Below are 19,186 nucleotides of genomic sequence, written 5' to 3' on the forward strand. Positions count from 1 at the left end.
TCGCTTCACAGATATTTACTGAACTCCTGTTGTGTGCCTGACTGGGCTTTGAGAATGGTGAAGGAGAAAGTCATGGACTTTGGAGTTGTTAGGTGAGTGAGAGGAGGCGCACCCGCAGGAGGCAGTTCATCAGGGCAGGTGTATCGGAGAGCCATGCTTTGCCATTAGGGAAGAAGGGAAAGCCTGATGTGAGAACAGTAAGGCAGGCTGCTGGACAAATGGGTAGGTGAGGCTTGGCCTTTGGGCTGAGATGAGAAAGTGACCCTGGAGGGTCAAGGTTGGTGTGTCGGAAGAACAAAAAGGAGGACTGTGTGGCTGGACAGAGGGGTAGGACGAGGGTGAAGAGAAGGCCACCACGTCTGAGAGGTGGGCAGAGCTGGATGGTGGCATGCCTTACAGGCCATAGGAAGCAGTCTGGAGGTTTTGGAGCAAGAACAAGAATGAAGATTCTAAGAGGTGTTTGGAACATCCCTTGTCATGGTGAGGCTTTGACACTGGAAGGGAAGCAGGAAATATCACAGAGTCTTGTGGCTGCTGACCATGTCTTTCCCTAGCCAGTTTCCTCACCTGTAAGACAGGAGGGACGATAGATTCCATTTATGTCCCTCAAAGGGATATAATGGGGATTAATCACCATCCTGTCTGTAATATACTTGGAGCTCTTTAGAGAAAGGCACTATATTCTATGAAAGCGAAGCCTTATTCTAATTGTGTATTTATTGATTAAGTGACAATCAAAGACAATGCTTATGGGAAAAATTGCTACATCTCTGCTCTCCGCAAACGAATCCCACGTGTACAGATATAGAACATATTTAAACTTACATATAAGAGCATTAAAGTGGTCATTAACGAGCCTTCTTAGCATCTAATCAGACATTATTAATGAGATTAAAAGCTATGTTAATTAACATTCAATAGACCAGAATTTACTTTCCAATGGCACAGATAGTTAAATTGAGAGTTGAGGGTGCCCTTTCTCATTCATAAGGGAATAGAGCGTTGACTGGCAGAACAATTCTTATCTTGGGAGAATTTATTGGGATGCAGTGTTTCAAGCTGGTTAGTGTGTCCACAGATAGATACCATGTCCCAGGATTTAGAAATGTGTATTCAGATTTAGATATAGTTCATTACCGGACAAAAAGTGCTTGTGCCAAAACTAATTTCAGTAGAATTCCAAACATTCTTTCAAGAGGGTATGAATTTCATTTTATTATCTAATCCTGTAATACTTTTTTATCCACTCTAACTCATGAAGAACATGGCCGGGCTTGTTCTTAGCATGCAAAATATGCTGGTCTTTGACCTTGTATTGGCCTGTGTTCAGAATTCCAGCATGTGTTGACATTCAGATATGGAAACCAACTTCGGTTGAATGTCATTTGTTTGCGTTACAGAAGAGCTACAATGATTACTGGTTAAAAAAAAAATACACCCTCTTTAATTTTGATATCCGCATCTGGCACTATGGTGTTTTGGGGGGAAATATGTCATGCTAGCAAAGTGTTTAACCGCTGGGGACCTGAACTAAGGTGGTTGGTCCAAATGGTTCAGCTTTAGAAGTCCATGGTTCTATGAAAGTATTACGTCAAGGTGATACGCTTTCATATCATCAAAAAGAGCTTGTCCTTATTTTAATCCTATAAAGTACAGTGAAGATCATACTAAACTTTCTGTGTTTGCAACAAATAAACCTTTAAAGGATAAACTCAGTATCAAGGTTCTGCAAGTATCCTAAGTAGCTATTTATACACTTCACTAATCTTTGTAATTGGCTTGTCTTTTACTGCCATTAATTAGATGATGTAGTATTCCATTAATAAGAGTGACACACCTCAGCATTTTTACCTTTAATTATAGACTTCACTAGACACTTAGGCTATTGACAAAATAGCCTAAATATTGCCTGATCTACACACATTTTTTTTTTTTTACACAGAGCGTATGTATTTATTATTGAATCTGTAGCCCCTAGCTTTGCACCTGACACGTGATACGCACTACACTATCTGCCCCAAATATATGTGCGCACATCTATCTCGTTTGTTCTCTTTCAGCACCCTTACCCTTCTGAAGAACAGAAAAAGCAGCTGGCACAAGACACGGGACTCACCATCCTACAAGTGAACAATTGGTAAGTAATTTGGCTTTGTGATTACTCACAATCTGCTTCCCGCTCTGGCCACCTGCAGCTACTGTTCTGCATTGAGAAGACACACCCAGTTGTTGCTGTTTCCCCTGATGGCTCGTGGATCCAAAGTGAAAATAAAAGGTTGACTGATAGGTGAGAGCACATGCTAGTATGGAAACCACCGCCCCCCAGCATTGCATTGTTTTCCATTGCCTTTTAAATGGACAGATTTTAGGTGTGGTATTAATGTTTAGTTCATGTTCATTGTGGTTCCATAAATGGCTCCTCCCACCACCCCGAGGATAACTGATAGAGCAGTATCATCCTGTTTTCTATGGAACAAGAAGATCCACTGTCACATACGAATAACCAGTGATTTTGCTAGGGCTGAGCATTCAAGGATAGTCTCCCGTTTCCTCCTTCCTCCCATCAATGGAAAAAGAGAAATTATTTATGTTTCCACTTTGAAGCTATTCAAAACCTGCTGTATCTCTGGCCTGTGCAATACTGTTTCTAAATAAATGTGTGAATTCCTGATTTGGGGGAAGCTGAGATTCCGTACCGAGTACCGGCCAACAATATTCTGACAATGTGCAGCGGTATGGTAACGAGGCTTTGGGAAAGTATGATTTATTACCCTTTGTGAGTGTGCTGAAAGCCAGGTTCATGTAATCACCCAGAGCTAGTGTCATATTTGAAGGGTATCGAAATCCAATATCCTCTCAAACTAAGTGTATCTAATTAATTATCCTAATATTTTTAGATTAGTGTTTATGATGGGAAACCTTATCCTCTTTGAAGTAAAATCCAGAAAAGGCCCACAGCCTGGTTGGGGAAAGGGGAGAACTGGGAATGCCAGTTTGCAGACAGAAGTATTTCTTTCTGTTCAATAAGTGTCAAAGATTAATATTGCAGAATCTCTGATTACATGGCCTAATCCATTTTGGTGAATAAATTTGTTCTTGATGTCCATTGCACCTACATTAACAGACCCTTCTCTGTTAGAGAGCCTGGGAGCCTTTGGGAGAGATTCCAGATATATTAAAGCCCATTACAGAAAATGTAATTTCTGTCAATATAATCCCATGTATTCTTCAATTTAGTATTTTAGAGATAACAAGCTACTTACAATATATTTGCCTTTGGAGGATTAATTTACAAAGTGCACTATCTGCAAGACACAGACAGACTCACATAAGCATTGCTTGTAAGGGTTATCAATTTCTATGACCTTACCGCAGCCTTGGGAGATCAATTTTTGCAGCCCTTTAGTCAGGTAGATGGGGAGCCAACGGAAGCCGTACTCTACCGAAATGTGTTGCTAGGAGTGTGTCCCTGCCTAGGGTTTTTGTTTGCCTAGTCGTGCCTGCTATTGTATCTTAATTTCCAAGACTGTTGATACTATATATTTGAACTTGGGCTTCAGGTCCTCGTGGGCAACGTTTATAGAGTAGACCTTCAATTTTGCATGCATGTCTGAATTCAGATGCATTTTCAAGGTTAAACCGATGATGTAATTTTAATACAACAGAGGCTGCACAATGTTATGTCCCTGGGAAACGTTCCCCTTTTGAGGGCCAAGGAGTGGCAGGGCGAACTCTAATTAAGGAAGGCGAAAGCACGGCCACTCAGGTGATCTGTCACACACGCCATCTCTCTTCCTCTGCAGTGTCATTAGCAAACGCTCTCTACAGACATTGTCACCAGAGAACGCATCCCGAGACAACTTGCCCGCCACAGGTGGGCGAACTCCAGGGTTATTTCCCCGTGGCTGCATGGATAGGCAGGCATGCCTGGGACACCGAACAGTAGGCAGTTGTCACTTTCCCAGATTCTATGCGGTGACCCCAAAGTGATTTCCTCAGTTATGCAAGTAGAGGAGGAAAGAGGGATCTTTAAAAAGTTCTAATACTTTTCAGAGTTCTATGCGGACTTCCTGTCCACCTCACACCGACACTCAGTGGTGCACAGATACCTAAACACGTCACTTCTGGTTCCGCGGGCTGTGAACACTGTTGTGTTCTCCACGGGCCCTGCGACTCTGCCTGTTTCTCCCGACTCCTGTGCGCAGTCCCAGGTGGCTTTGGCTCGCGCTTCATTGTTTGGGACTTGGCAACTCTTTCAGCTCTGACAACTCTGTGGTAGAGAATTTCCCTCAAGTAAATAAAAATTGTCAGAGAGATTGTTTCTCCTGAGCTTGGTGAATAATGACATCCCCGTGTTCGAGTTGAGACTCTAAGGGTTTCTTAATTTTCTTCCAAGCTGATAATAGATTTTTTTTGGCTTTGAGTAGGAAGTAGGTTGCAAAAATGGGGAAACCCAGATGGTATTGTATGAAAACCGAAGATGTCAGAGCAGCTTGAATTGTGGCCTCCTTGAAGACTAAAAGCAGCATAACCACTAAAGGCTTTTCATTTTACTTTACCATAATACAGCATTACACAAAGCTTTCTTGAGAGCTTGTAAACGTTTTTTCCTGTATTGAGCATCAAGCCCAAGTTCCTTCTTTCTGGAAATCCTAATTAAAAGAAAATCCTCATTAGTATTTTAACATTTCCCCTTCACTTCATTTAGCCACAACATTAAAAAATGGGTGTCTTCCCTCTTGGATTTCTTAAAACTTGTTAACACACATGTACATTTTGTACGAACTATGAGTCACTGTTGAAGAGATTTAACAAAATGCTGAAGGGCAGGTTGGGTGTAGATCAGTCGTAATTATTGGCAGCAGCATCGTGTATCGAAATGCACAATATGAAAGTAAAAAATATAAACTCATCTAGTTGTGAGCTTGTCTTAGAAATGCTGGCCGATGCAGCTTTCAGTTAGGTTTTGACTGAAACCTAGATGAGCCAAGTTTGGTGTGTTGCAATGGCTCTTTTCATCCTGTCACTGAACTGATGTCCCCTCTCTCTAATTGCCATGAGTGATACAAACTCCCTGTCTTGGCTAGCCGAGGCCAAAGCAGATGGGATCTGGGGAGAGAGGAGACAATAGGGAGAATTTAAATGGAAAACAACAAGACAGATTTGATTAATTAAAAGAAAATTTGGAATAAAAGAAATAACTCTTGTAACTCTTATGTTTGATCCACGTGTCAGGATGAAAACAGGGAGGAAGCATCTTAAAATGGTTGCTATTAGTGCTTATAGGTACTGGGCCCAGGGATGGAATGTGAAATTTATTAGATGAGACATTGTAGGACAAATCTCCGCCAACAGATTTTTTTTTGAGAATTGAAGCAATGAGGCAAATAATTTGGGTGAAAATATTTTTACGTTAATTGTAGAAGTATCTGAGGCAACTTCATGTTTTTCAAAAATCAACTTCCCTAACTCGTTGCCTAAACATTTATTTCTCTCTAGCATGCCATGGTAGACCTAGACTTCAAAGCACAGTAATTTTTAAAATATAATATGTGCTAAACATTCACGTATTCTTCTTACTTTGCTTTCTCCTTCCCAATTATGATTTGATCCCTACAGGAGAACTAATAGCATTTGGGACTTTTGCCTTTTTGTTTTTCCATTGTTGTTGTGGCTGTGAAAATTACTTCTGTAACGTCAACCACGAAAACACATTACTACCATGTTGAATGTTTTAGTCATTTAAGCAGAAACTTCTTAAATTTTGAGATGGTTATTTAGATCTTTAATTATTTAGGTAGAACTTGAAAGAAAACACATACACACACTCATACACACACAGAGTCAATAGTTGGTTCTTTTTTTCTCCTGAATACACCAACTTAATTTTTTTTATTTGGAAATGCGGGTGTAGAATGGCCTTCCTCCTATGTTTTCACAGCAGTGCTGCAGAGCTGGGCCTTCCATTTGAGGCAGACTTGTGCCTGTGGTTGTGCGTTACTTGCTGGATGCCTCAACGACATTCTGCCTCAGCGGAGTTCTAGCCTAGGGTGTATTGAATAAATTTTACAGTTTCTTTGTTTACTACTACTCATCCAAACACTTTCCCATCAAGTCCTAATGTTAAATGATTATTTCTTTATGCTCTGAGAAGGCAATATGGAACTTAGGTGCAAAGTATATAGTGTATGTGAAATGTGGTCTGTATGTGGAAAGAAAAATCACTCTCCCCATCAGTGGGGTGCATAAAATTCCAGGGAGCATCCTAACATCTGAGGTGACACTTTTTACAGAACTATCACAGCTCTACCATTCTCAGGTTTAGTACATAGACCAGATTTTCCTAGTTACCTCATTTACTGCCTTCAAAACTGCAGAGCATTCAGGCATCTCTTCCCATTTATTACCAGTGGTGGTGGTGGGGGAGTATGTTATCCTTAGAGATTTATGCCACTGGCAGGTAAAAATGTAAACTTATTTTTTAAAAAATGGGATCTCCCTTATAATAAACAGATTCAACTGTTAAAGGTCAGGTTTCTTTCTGAGTTATGGCAATAATGTAGCAAATACTTTTATAAGTAATCAAAGATTCTATAAATATAGGTACCTGTGTAGATGTAAATGTTAAAACATTCACAAATTATCCTTTCAACTTCTGTGATCTAAAAATCAATAAGGGGTCACAGGGTTTCATAGAATTGCTCTGCTTTTTCTTCCAACATAATTTAATAATACATTTTACAGATGTTGTTTAAACATTAGGCACAGATTGTTTTGTCAATAAAGCTAAACAGAGGCATGACACAAAAGCAAGGAAAACAGATGTAAAAAACAGTGCAAGAAGCACTGGGTCATTTGTTTGCTATTCAACTGCAAAATGAAAGTGCAGGGTGTATAGTGATTTTCCTGGCCTAGAAATCACCTAGGGATGGAACAACTTCACACACAAAAGATAATTTTATTAAGCAGGTGGTTTGACTTTTTCCCTTGAGGATTTCAGTGTAACCTACATCTAAGGTAGACTTCCTAATTGATCAGTGGAGTAACAGGTGCAATGTTCTCAAAAGAAGGAAGAGAAGCAGGAGAAACAGAAGTAGGCTGACTCTCCAGCATCTTTCAGAGTGGGTTGTTGTTCTCCAAGCCGCGGTTAATTGCTATGCTTTTCACCTTGAGTGTCAATTCCAATAATATTACTTTTACGGGTGCTGACTGTGGGCTTAGATTATAGCAATCAGTAATACTCACTAGATAAAATACTGTCTAGTTGCTCATAAGAAAAATATTGAAATCAGTCAAAAAAAATGTTTAGCTTGCATATTGCCTGAGACAGAACTGGCATGGTGCCAGGCAGGCAGGGTATTATTAGGAAAGCTGAGCAAATAGCTCGCAGGGAAAAGAGCTGTGAATTTAGAAACCTTCAGGTATTGTCATGTCAGAGAGTTTTAGGAGTTCAACAGGGATGCTGCTTTTGTCTGCAGATTCTAAAAATTTCCAGCAAACAGTCCTCTTTGAAAATGACTCTGCAGTCTGTTAAGTATACTTTGTTGTAAGTTTGACACAATGAGTTTACTCAGAGCTCCCCTCCACCTTCATGTGTGAAATCACGCCCTGAATCCCACGAAAGGCGGAAAGGGGTCCTGGAGGACTCGGTGTCAGGCCACCGTGCAGGTCAGAAAACCCTGCCCCTTCCACCATGGGGCCCTAAGTCTCCCTGAGAAAAGAAATAGGAAAATATGGGACGAAGGAAGATGGATTCGAAAGTCCAAATACCGTTCGGTATTACTGCTGTTTCTCCTCCAGCCCGCAAAGACAGTTTCTGAGTTTTCCAGGACAACACAGGAGTGTGATACCCGAAGTTGGGGGTGGGGGTGGGGGGTCTGTCAATCTGGGCAAGTACTTCAGGATCCCGTGGGGCTAGGGTTCAAGTGAGGCCCAGGGCAGAGCGCGTGGGGTGGCCGATGTATCCAGCGGGAGCCCGGCGTTTCTGAATGTCTGTGATCCCTTTCAAGGCTGTGAAACCAGTGGTTCGTGGTTGACTTTGAACAAGTCCTGAATGCAGCAGGACTTGTTTCGAGTCCTCATCAAGCTAGATTTGTTGTTTTCGGTGTCTTGGCACAGTGGTCTGGTCAGAGAAGTGGAAGCAGCTCCCTGTGTGTCATGCATGCTGGCAGGACCGGATTCACACTCACCTGCAGACAGCGTGGGGAGAGGCTAACGGGTCAAGGGAGAATAGCCGGCACCCACAGGTGGCTAAGGAGCCCACTCTCCTGTGAGCCTCCTGACAACATACAGTTTACACAGGGCCAGTGAGGGAGGCAACATGCAAGAGAAAGAACACATTGAGCCCAAATGTTTTGGCTGTCTTCCCCACTCCTCACCAGTTAGACCTGTGTCCTTGGTAGAGTCATTCTGTCTCCCGGGGCAGCAGCTCCCGCTGCTGAAATGAACAGGGAGGACCCACTAGTGGGACTTCACACCTCTTCCAGCTCTCCTGTTCTAGACGGTGTGATCACTGCGAACCAAAGAGAAGCAAGGCGATTGCTCTGAACCTGCCTCTGATCCCAGCTTTACACGGAGTGAGAAAAAACCCAGGTCCTCTGATAGAGAGACAAACGGGGAAATTAATTTAAAAAGTTGCTACTTTCCTTCATCTTAAACAAGCAAATCAAGCACTGTAAAGTAAAAACTGGATGAAATTAAACATTATCATACGACATGAAAAACATGTGTGCTGTCATTTTAGGATTCATAATAAAGATAAATCAGTTGTTTTTAGCAGTGTGCTATGAGTCTGTGAAGGGCATGACAGATAATAGGCTTGAAATTTCTGAAGTTATTGTACAGCAAAATTTGTTTTTTCCTCAGGCGTTCAATCTTTTTCTCTGGTAATTTTGTACATGACAAACTTTTTAGTGGGTGCATTAATAATCTATAAGTAATGGGTTGTCAGGTGTCAGTTAGATAAGATTAAAAGACTGTTTAAGCATTATCCATTTGCTTCTTTGCATGAGTTTTATAGGTCAGGAGAAATAACTTTTTGAGTTGTGGTTGTATGTGCCTGGTGCACCCCCACCCCCCATCCGGCCCCCCATTTGGCTCTGCTCCAAGTATGCATGGAAGAACTGTATTACATGACATAAATCCTACATGTAGGAACAGATCGGAAACTCACACTATGTGAATCAAGGGGACAAATGTCTCAGCTGTCTTCTGTAAACTTGTTTCAGTGTTTCAAACCTTACTCTTTATCTTCTCAAAGGCAACTCTGTAAGGGGAAAGGGCCTCAGCTGAGAGGGACCCTGAAGCCTTAGATATTCCGAGTTTCCTAGCAAGTCAGGTTTAGGTCTATTCTTGTCAAATCTGTCTTAAGTGTGTTTACATACAGTTTGCCTTTCTGGTATTTTCTGCTTGCACAGACCTGATCTCCACCTATTTTGTGTCAACAGTTTCTGAGGCTGGTGCTGGGTGATTAACCAGTGAGCGCCGAAGCCCCACCGAGCTGTGCCCACAGAGACCCCTCTCCTCTCCTACCTCATCATCTTGCTTCAGGCTGCACCCACCTAAAACAAACAGCGTTTCTGAGTGGTTAAAAAATCCGCCTGAAATATTTTTAAAAATGGGGCAAATGTCGGCTCTGGGTTGAATAAACGATTTTCTCAAAAATGGAGTGAAGCCAGGGTTGGGGGGTGCAGGGGAGGAAACGTTTCTGAGGGTAAACGTTCTCTTGGATTCGGCCCACATCGCTCCAGTGTGTGAACACACTCAGAGTTTTGCGTGGATGCCTACATTTTTGTGTTGCTTCTTTCTTAATTTTTAAGGGGGAAAGGGAATATTAAAAAACCAACCAGCCACACAAACAGTGACCTCCAACAGCACGGATGCTTGTATCTTTGGGAAAAGAGGGCTCTCCCTTTCACGGCCCTGTGTAGTCATTGATATTTTTCTTTTTATTTCCGTTCTTATGAAGCTTTTAAGCCCGACCCATTAGCATGGGAAATAATGAATGCTATCTGGCTCTTGACACCTGAACAATAACAAATAAACAAAAAAACCTTAATCTGTTGCCATTCTTGAGAGCTCTTCTTTTCCTCTTTACCCTCTTAACCAATGTGACTAAAGGACCTAATGCCTCACAAGATTAGATCTGATCATTGAAGAAGGGAAAAAAAAAAACATTTGCTTTCCCGAACGCAACTTTTTCAGGCCGATGGGGATTATCAGTCTTGGGTTCTAAATGTGATTTAGCACAAAAATGAATTTCCTGTCATTGGGGAGATCTGGCTTACTATTGATAACATCGCTCTATTTTAAGAATCGTATAATGCACAATGATTAAAAATATGTATATTTATGTTTTCTGGTACTTTCTACCCTGGAATGCTGATTTGAATGTAAATCAGTCATTTTGAGTGTTGTTGTCCACTTGCAGGGTTTGTTGGCCTATATCCCTTGAACATCTGCTGTGGTTGACTTTATTTGATCCCTAGATTGGGTCGGAGTTCATATGTGCTTGGAAAGGGCAGAGAGTAGGGGATGTTGAAAAAGCTAATGGAAAGAATCCTACATGTCCAAAGATGTCAGATCTCAGCTCCCACGGCTGGTCACCTGGCAGTCCAGTCCCATTTGCAGATAGGAAAGTACAATAGGTTATGGCAGAGATTCCCATCCTTGGGGCCCAGTGGGGGCGGAGAGGGACTGGGGGCCAGAAAAGGCATATCAGAATCATTTTGAGTGAATGTAGTATAAAAAAGCCTATTGCGAATTAACTTTTAATTTTAGTCATGCTCTCTCTTTTAAGATTCCAAATCACACAGGGCTATGAGATTTTGAAGATCACCACAAAGGAGCATGGATTAAAATTTTAGGAACATCACGCTGTAGAATGTCAGAGCCCAAGTCCTGGATGGGATTTAAACGCACCATTTGACAGATGGGGCTCAGGGCTTTATAATGTGCTGCTAATGAGAGGCAAGAATGGGGCTGGCTCCTTGTTCAGCACCTCTTCTGTGCTTCCCTTATGCATTTATTATTAACAGATTTATTGAGATATAATTCACATACCATGAAATTTGCCCATTTAAAGTGTACAGTTCAGTGGTTTTTAGTATATTCACAGATACTGTGCGACCATCACCATAGTCACTTTTAGAACATTTTTATCATCTGAGAAAGAAACCCTGTAGGGGCACCTGGGTGGCTCAGATGGTTAAGCGTCTGACTTTTGATTTTGGTTCAGATCATGATCTCGGGGTGGTGAGATCAAGCCCCTATATCAGGCTCCTTGCTGGGCGGGGAGTCTGCCCAAGATTCTCTCCCCCTCCCATTCTCTTCCACTGCCCCTCCCCCCACTTTCTCTCTCTCTCAAAAAATCTTTAATATATATATGTTATATATGTATGTATATAAAGAAACATTTTGCCTTTTAGCTATTACTCCTCCCGTAGTTCCATCCCCCACTCTCTGTCTCTATAGCTCTGCCGATTCAGACATTTCCCATAAAGGTAATCACTGTAAACATGTGGCCTTTTGGGACTGGCTTAAGCTTTCACTTACCATTATTGTATTCAAGGTTCATGAATGTAGCAGATAGCAATACTACATTCTTCTTTATGGCTGAAGAATGTTCCTTTGGACAGACCACATTTTGTTTATCCATTCATCAGTTGCTGGGCATTTGGGCTGTGCCCACCTTTTGTGGCCATAAGCGTTTGTGTGTGTGTGTGCTTGTACCATTAGGTATTTTTTAAGAATCAAAATGACAATATCTCAACAGATTCTTGTTTTTGGTTTTAAATTTGCAAGGCTCTTTTCATAGACATTAACTCATGTGGTCATCACGGTTCCAGCACCTCAACACTACTATGATCTCAGAGAAGCGAGCGGCAGTTTTCCCACTCAATTCTCACACCCTTCTCCCTAGATGCCACTCTGACTCTCCCTATTCTTGGCCAGTGTTTTGACTGTAATTGTGATGAGTGATATTGTTCAAAGAAAAGGATAGCCACTCAAGTGAAACACCCAGTCTCCAGATTTCCTCAGTGTGACTTAGGTGACCGTAAGCATTTCCCCAAGATTTGACAAGTTCCAAGAGGAGGTCATTTTAATTAGTTTACTGCCTTCATATGAAAAATCTTGTCATATACCTCAACTGAGAGATTTTTGCCTTTAAGTATAATTGGTATAATTGGTTCCATTTGCATTTAAGATCTGTGGATTATATTTTGATATCCATTACATAGAACTCTGGTTTCAAACTTTATGAATTGAAACAAGTTACAGTGAACCTTCTAAGGGATAGAGACAGGCCTCTATTCCAGTCAAGCTTTATTGTGCCATTCTGCAGTCTAACCTGTGACCAGGTGAAAGAAATCAAGCTAAATCTTCAAATCTCCTTCCTTGGCACTCCCTTGGAGTGGAGACTCCAGGCCTGGGACATTTTTGGCTAGTGATGGCTTGGGGAGCTGAAGTCACTAAAGAAGTGATCCTCCAGAAAGGAAGGAGCTCAGAGACACTCCATAAGGGGTACTGGGATTCTGTGACCCCTTATGCATGCCAGGGCTGGTCACTATTTTCACACAAGAGGGTTGCAATTCCAATCATGTGGGGGAAGTTTTACATGGAAAAAAAAAAGTGCATATTTGATCCTTAGAGTGTCCATATACCCCAACTGCCTGACATATTCATGGTTTATGCCTGTTGTCCAGCATAATTATTAATAGTATCCATTTACTCTTGAAAGTGTCCAATCTTAAACGATACATTGTGTGGTCATCCTGTTTATAATGGAAATTGGCAGAACATTAAGAACTGTTTTAAGTAAACATATTTATTCTGTAATGTTCAAGGGATGCCTAGTTAAATGCAATTTTATTTACTTTTTGTAAATATGGAAAAGTTAGAATTTACCCCAAAAATTGTTCAGCTTAAACCAAAGAGACACCCATCTATTCATTGAAGATATTATTGATTTTATTATACCTACTTAGCTTTTTCAATAATGTAAGAGGTTTTGTTAGCCTAGATTTCTCTAATGCTTGTTCATTGTGCCAATAATCATTTTAATTCCATATCCCTTAAGCATTTGTCTTATATTTGTGTAGTTATAGGAACTCAAATTTGGCATATTGTCACATTTAAGTAAATATTACATAAATACCATTTTATTACATATGCTTTATATCAATGGATACTTAAGATATTTTTAACTGTTGGGCATTTCTAATGCTAGTTCTGGCAAGATAGTCCCATAATTTATTCCACTGGGTTTGGAGCTTAGTGCTTTAGTGATCTAGAAAGTCATGGTTAGTAGCAGAAGAAATAGAGATCAGCCACTAAAGGAGTACCCCGTCCCCACTTTAAATTCAGGTCAGACTAAAGGATATAGCAAACTTATATTTTTCTATTTTTAAAAAAATATTGTATTTATTTATTTGACAGAGAGCGACACACTGAGAGAGGGAACACAAGCAGGGCGAGTAGGAGAGGGAGAAGCAAGCTTCCCTCTGAGCAGGGAGCCTGATGTGGGACTCGATCCTATGACCCTGAGATCATGACCCGAGCCAAAGGCAGATGCTTAGTGACTGAGCCACCCAGGGGTCCCAACTTATATTTTTTTTAGAATAAAAAATCATTTTATAATTTGCTTTCAATGAAAACTTCCCATTAACATATAATGAAGTGATGAAATATTTGAAAGTAATTTCAACACTTAATACATGGGTTTGTTATTACTTTGCATTATAATTTTCAGATAATTAGTGATTTTCACTAGTTGCTTTGAAGAAAATTTTATATGTGATTAACTTCCTCAGTGGTCTGAGACAACTTCAGCTCTTTCTAGAGTAGTTTGACAAATACTCGCGTCACTGCTAGAGAAAGGGAATCTCCTCAGACTGCTGATTGATGGGCTTATTGTGATTGGAGGAAATTTCAATAATCTGTTCCTAGAATGGATGGGGAGCAGAACATGTGCTCCCTTCTCCCCTCCTGTCCACTCCCCTCTCCTACCCTCAGACACACAGATGATGGATTGCAGTCCTGGAACTGTTGGATCCGGAGGAGGTTGGGAAACTGGAAAAAGTTGCCAGAAACATGATTTCATAAGGTTTGACTTGAGATTGAGTCAACTTTCTTGAGTGTCTTAAAATCGTGTTTTAAGAAATTATATTTCACAAAGAAAAGGACTGTGTAAGGCTTGGACCCTGAAGACTGCCAGTTACGGATCATTAAATTCAATAAGTAAATGTAAATCTGAAATGAAGAAATACAACAAAAGATTTTGAAGTAGATTTTTGTTTGGAAGAACAAAGAGTTATTTGAGAGATAGCTAGAACTCATTCCCTTTAGGGTTTGTTTATAAAACAGGCCTTCGAGTTATTAGGAAATGCGGACTTTAAAAATATAAAGCAACACAGTATATGTAGTTTTATTTAGATGATTGTGATAAAGTTGAAAGAAATACTAGGAAGGAAATTCATGGAATAGAATAAGAAGAAAAAGAATAAAATTCAGGAGTTCGGCAACTAGCTTCCAGTGTGAAATTTTATTTTTAAAAAATTTTCACTATTCTTAATTTTATAAAAATATTTGTAGAGAATACCTAAATGAAGTATGTATAGATTAAATATTATACTTATTTGCTATTTATTTTTAAGTGATAAGGAATAGTGCAGGTAGAAATCACTGGTATTCTTAAGAATGCATGGTATAAATTTTTACTAAGTATGTACATAGATATTCCTAATACCTAACTATTAATTAAAGATGACTATAATTAATACTTTATTTAATGGATAGTATAAATATAGAAGGCGTCTTTACTAACATATCTTGCTATTTAATGAAATCTTCTGTTTAATAGTAAGTTGATAATTTTAGCTCCTTGGGCATAGGAGGGTATCGTAAAATGATATTTCTCCATACTTAAATGGGTAGCTACCTTTGTGCTGACTATTCACTAAGCCTTGTTGGCAAGAGACACTGTGGGGATGACGGAGAGTCCTGTCGTTTAGAAACAATGGCGTTTTGGTTTTACTTGGCTCACTGAGTTGGCTGTGACATGCTAAAGTCACACGGTGGGCTGCCCTCAGTCATCAGTAAACTAGTAGGTGGTAAACACTGAGGAAGAGAAGGTGAAAATGCTCTTTCTGAAGGGGAGCATGTTATTTTTCCTTAGCATTGTTAGCATGACAGAGAACTTACAAGGAAGACAAAGGGCATAAGAGTAAAGGAAAAGGGCAAGGCTATGTGGAAAATGTTGTCTGTGGTACCGGGAAAATGTACCCTGTGTTTGGTTCTAGTGGATGCCCACTGTGATCTCGCCATCCTGCCTGGTTCTCACAAAGAGGAAACTAAACTTAGCCATCCAGTTTTGTGGGAAGGAACCAGGGCATGGAGTGGAGGATAAGCTAAAGGGCAAAGGTTAACTTCAGAAAGCTGTTCTACCAGATCTTAGTCAGAAAACTATTCAGGTGTCTAAAGATGGTGAATGAAAAAAGACAGGTAGAATTAGCAGAATGGCAAACAAAACAAAACCAAAACACAAAACTTTAAAGTATGATGATAAATAAGCAGGTTGGGGGCAAGGAGAAGAAAGAATGAAGAAAAACTTCCTGTATTTCTTTTTCGCATAACTCAGGATTCATCTCCCATTCTCCTTGTCTGGTTCCTATTTTAAAAATGCAAAGAATTAAAATTCAATTTTGAGCTGATCCCATGTCTCAGAATTTTTAAGATTTTGCAACCCTTTCAACCTCCCATTCCCTCTTAGTATGGCTCTAGTCCTAAACAAATAACTGGGTAAAAACTGTTTATGTTGACATGGAATGAAGCTATAAGGCCAATCCATTTTGTTTGCCATCCCTGGTAAAACACCTTGTTTTGAGAAAGGGGATAGTTTGGTCACAGGAAGAAATTCTGATCCATGATGCAGTGAAAAAAGGAAAGATAAGAATTCTTTCCCTAATTCAGTCTTTTACCACCTACAGGGTGTCCAGTTCTAAAAAAGTACTTCACAAAAGAACATTGTTTTCAAAGCAAAATAGGATCTATAAAAAAATATATATGTTGATGTTTGGGATGTAATATGGAAAGGCAACAGGATGTTTCCCAACCTTACACCCAACTAAAATACATTGTATATCTGACAGTGTACATCTAAGTCTCAAGGCCTATAATGTTTGGACATCAATTGTTTAAAAAAAAAAAAAAACCCTCCTCTTACAACTTTAAACTAACAGACTTTTTAAAGAGGGCTTATTAATATGGAAAAGACTAAAGGTTGTGTATATTTCATGGATCTATTTTGTCTTAAACTGTTTTGTTGTTGTTGGAGAATAGATTTTTTTTTATTGGACGTTCGGATTGGAATTTTATCATTCTCGTTTTCTTTTCTCTTCAAAAACATTGTTTCTTCTTATGTTAAAGTTCTAATATATATTTATGTATTCACACATAAATATAGATATATATTTGAACACACACACCACATATGAGCTTAAAATAACGTTTTACTGATGCTTCTCGAAATGAGTGTTTTAAGAAGGGAATATGTTCATGTAAGTTTACATAAAAATAAACCTAAAGGTCTTTTTTTTTTTTTTTTGATTCAGCATTTAGAAAGTTCTTGATAATCTAGAATCTTCCACAATGGAAAGTAAAGGATTCTGTCACAAAAGCAGGGAGGATGAGATGCAAGGTCAAAGGGCATTTTAGAAACAAACAGCTGGACCAGTTTATTTAAACAGATACAGGGATGGGGGAACTGACCTCTGTTTGACTTATAGTGGGAGGAGCAAGAATGTCATTTTATTACTTTGCCCAGAAGGAAAATGTTTTTGTATCTGAATTCACCCCGAAGCCATCTAAACACATGGCTTTGCTGTATGTAGCATAATTCCAAAGAGAGTATATAGAAGCCAGTCTAGGATAAAATACACTAAATAGAACCAAATGTTGAGATGGTTTTAAAATCGAAGAGTTGATATTGTTTCAAAATATAAAATCTTTTGCCATTTACTTAGTTACTTTCAGATAAAGATGTCTGCCATGACCCTAGATAATATTATCAGTGTTTTATGTAAGTATAGGAAGCATAATCCAATAAGATTCTGAGAGTTTACTCTGTGCTATATATGTATCGATAATATTCATTATATGCAGCAATTGTTTTAAATTCGCTTTCAAAAGTGAGAAGTTCTCAGCATATTACTAATGTGGTCAGTTTGGACAAAGTGATGAGGGGTTCTGAGATTTTCAGCTTTTTAAATTTTTATTTTATTAAATGCATGGATTCTCACCTTTATATCTACATATCCTATAGGTAGCCTATGTCTGTGTTGTCAATAGCAAGAAATGGCAATTGCCACCAAAAGGGAAGAAAGTAGCACCTGGTACCTGAGGCCCCTTAGCTAAAAGGCTGTGATGAGGTATGCCCTCTCTACATGGGGACCAGAGCAAGAGCAAGTGTGGACTAATTGCTTTTAATGATGTCCTCTGAAGACCTTTAGAGGCACACAGACAAACCTCTCAATATACTGAGCAGTGGGTATGGCCCAAGTGGTGAGTAGACTCAAAACCCAAGAAGAACTTTCATTCTAGAAGGAACATGTTAAGAATCATGGATGTTTGCTGTGCCTGGGTGGCTCAGTTGCTTAAGAATCTGACTCCTGACTTTGGCTCAGGTCATGATCTCAGGGTGGTGAGATGGAGCCCTCATTGGGCTTTGTGCTGGGCGTGGAACCCGCTTAAGATTCTCTCTCCTTCTCCCTCTGCCCCTCTGCTCTGTGCTCTCTCTCTCTCAAAACAAACAAGCAAGAAAAGGAATCATGGATGTTAAACCTGGGGAGAAGCCTATGGCACATGATGCATGATGGCTATAGTTTAAATATTTGAAGGCCATCCTGAAGAAGTAAGATTAGAATTGTTTAAGTTCCCCCAAGGAGTTGTCCTGGTGAAAGGATTTCAGATCGAGTAATGCAGAACCTTCTCACAGTCACCTTCCATAGCTGGAGTACACTTTCAGGTGAGGTAGCAAGTGCTTTATTAGAAACAAACCAGCAGAGGCTACCTATCTGTTTGGTGGGGATATCAGAGAGATGATCCATGTCAGTGACCAACCCAGGTGACAGTGAAAGCCCTTTTCAAACCTGAGGTTTAGTTTTTCTATGATTCCTTGGGTTTAATAGTCATAGATTCAAGCCTGAGTTGGTTATTATGAGCTGGTCTTTGGAAATCTGAAAGTATGAGTGTGAAGGAAGCAAGCTTTGGAATACAGATAAGTCACTGAATCTTCTGATGCACAGCCTTATCTTTGTCCATATGCACGAACAGTACAGTCATCAAAATTCCCAGTCTACAAAGTGTTCAGTCATGCTTATTTCCAGACTCAACAGTAGGGTTGTTGCCAGTGGTGACTGGCTCAAAACCAGCTCATTCTTGGATATCTATTTCGTTCAGAATATTCTAGATGAGTGACACAGTAGTGGCCAGGCTCTTGTCAGGATGTTGGGGGAAGTGGTGTTCACTACCATTTGCCAGCCGTGTGTCATTCAGCAAGTTATTAACATCCCATGTGACCTCAAAGAAGTCACTTAATTTCTCTGAGCCTCGGCTTCTCGTCTGTTAAAAAGTGTCCTTCCCATTTTTAGATGAATAGTATAAATCATACCCACAAAATAATGTGTTTTTAAAGGGACTTTTAAAAAATGTTACCAGATTTCCTTTCCTCTAAAAGCCTGCAGATGATAAGCAGTACCATAGATAAAGAGCTGGTTTTTTGCTCTTTTACCTATGTTAGTTACTATGAAAATTACTTTTGGTATATGTGGAATATTAATATTAAATAATTTTCTAATTGGTCATGCAGTGAAGGCAGCTAATGAAAAAGCAGATTTTTTTTTCATTTTAATTGGTTATTTCACATGGTGTTTGTGCTACACCTGTGCTTATAATGAGAATGGAGAATTAATCTAACCTTCTGCTCACATGATTCCAATTTTCATGGTTTATACAAGATAATGATAACCTGATTTGCAACACAATTTGTTGTAGATCTATGTTTTAAATATTTTTATTAGCCAGTCGGGGACTTCATATACAAGAACTGTTAGAATATATATTGCCAATAAGAGTTAACACTAATGGTGCCCTTTTAGATTCCAGTTTCATTATTGACTTTAATTACTTT

General features: G+C 39.7%; 1 protein-coding gene across 5 annotated transcripts in view; it reads left to right on the forward strand.

The window, feature by feature from the left end:
- MEIS1 (Meis homeobox 1) overlaps positions 1–19,186 on the forward strand; it is a 133,642-nt gene that overhangs the window by 107,672 nt on the left and 6,784 nt on the right. For 4 of the 5 annotated variants that reach the window (XM_045077918.1, XM_045077917.1, XM_004742084.3 and 1 more), the window contains exon 9: positions 2,061–2,137. In XM_045077918.1, the coding sequence (XP_044933853.1) occupies positions 2,061–2,137 (77 nt within the window). Of the gene's footprint in view, positions 1–2,060; positions 2,138–9,446; positions 9,664–19,186 lie in introns of those variants that run through there. The other variant, XM_045077919.1, reaches the window with a different exon arrangement.

Source organism: Mustela putorius, unplaced genomic scaffold (assembly GCF_011764305.1).
Source record: "Mustela putorius furo isolate JIRA1106 unplaced genomic scaffold, ASM1176430v1.1 tig00000224_pilon_pilon_pilon, whole genome shotgun sequence".
NCBI lineage: Eukaryota > Metazoa > Chordata > Mammalia > Carnivora > Mustelidae > Mustela > Mustela putorius.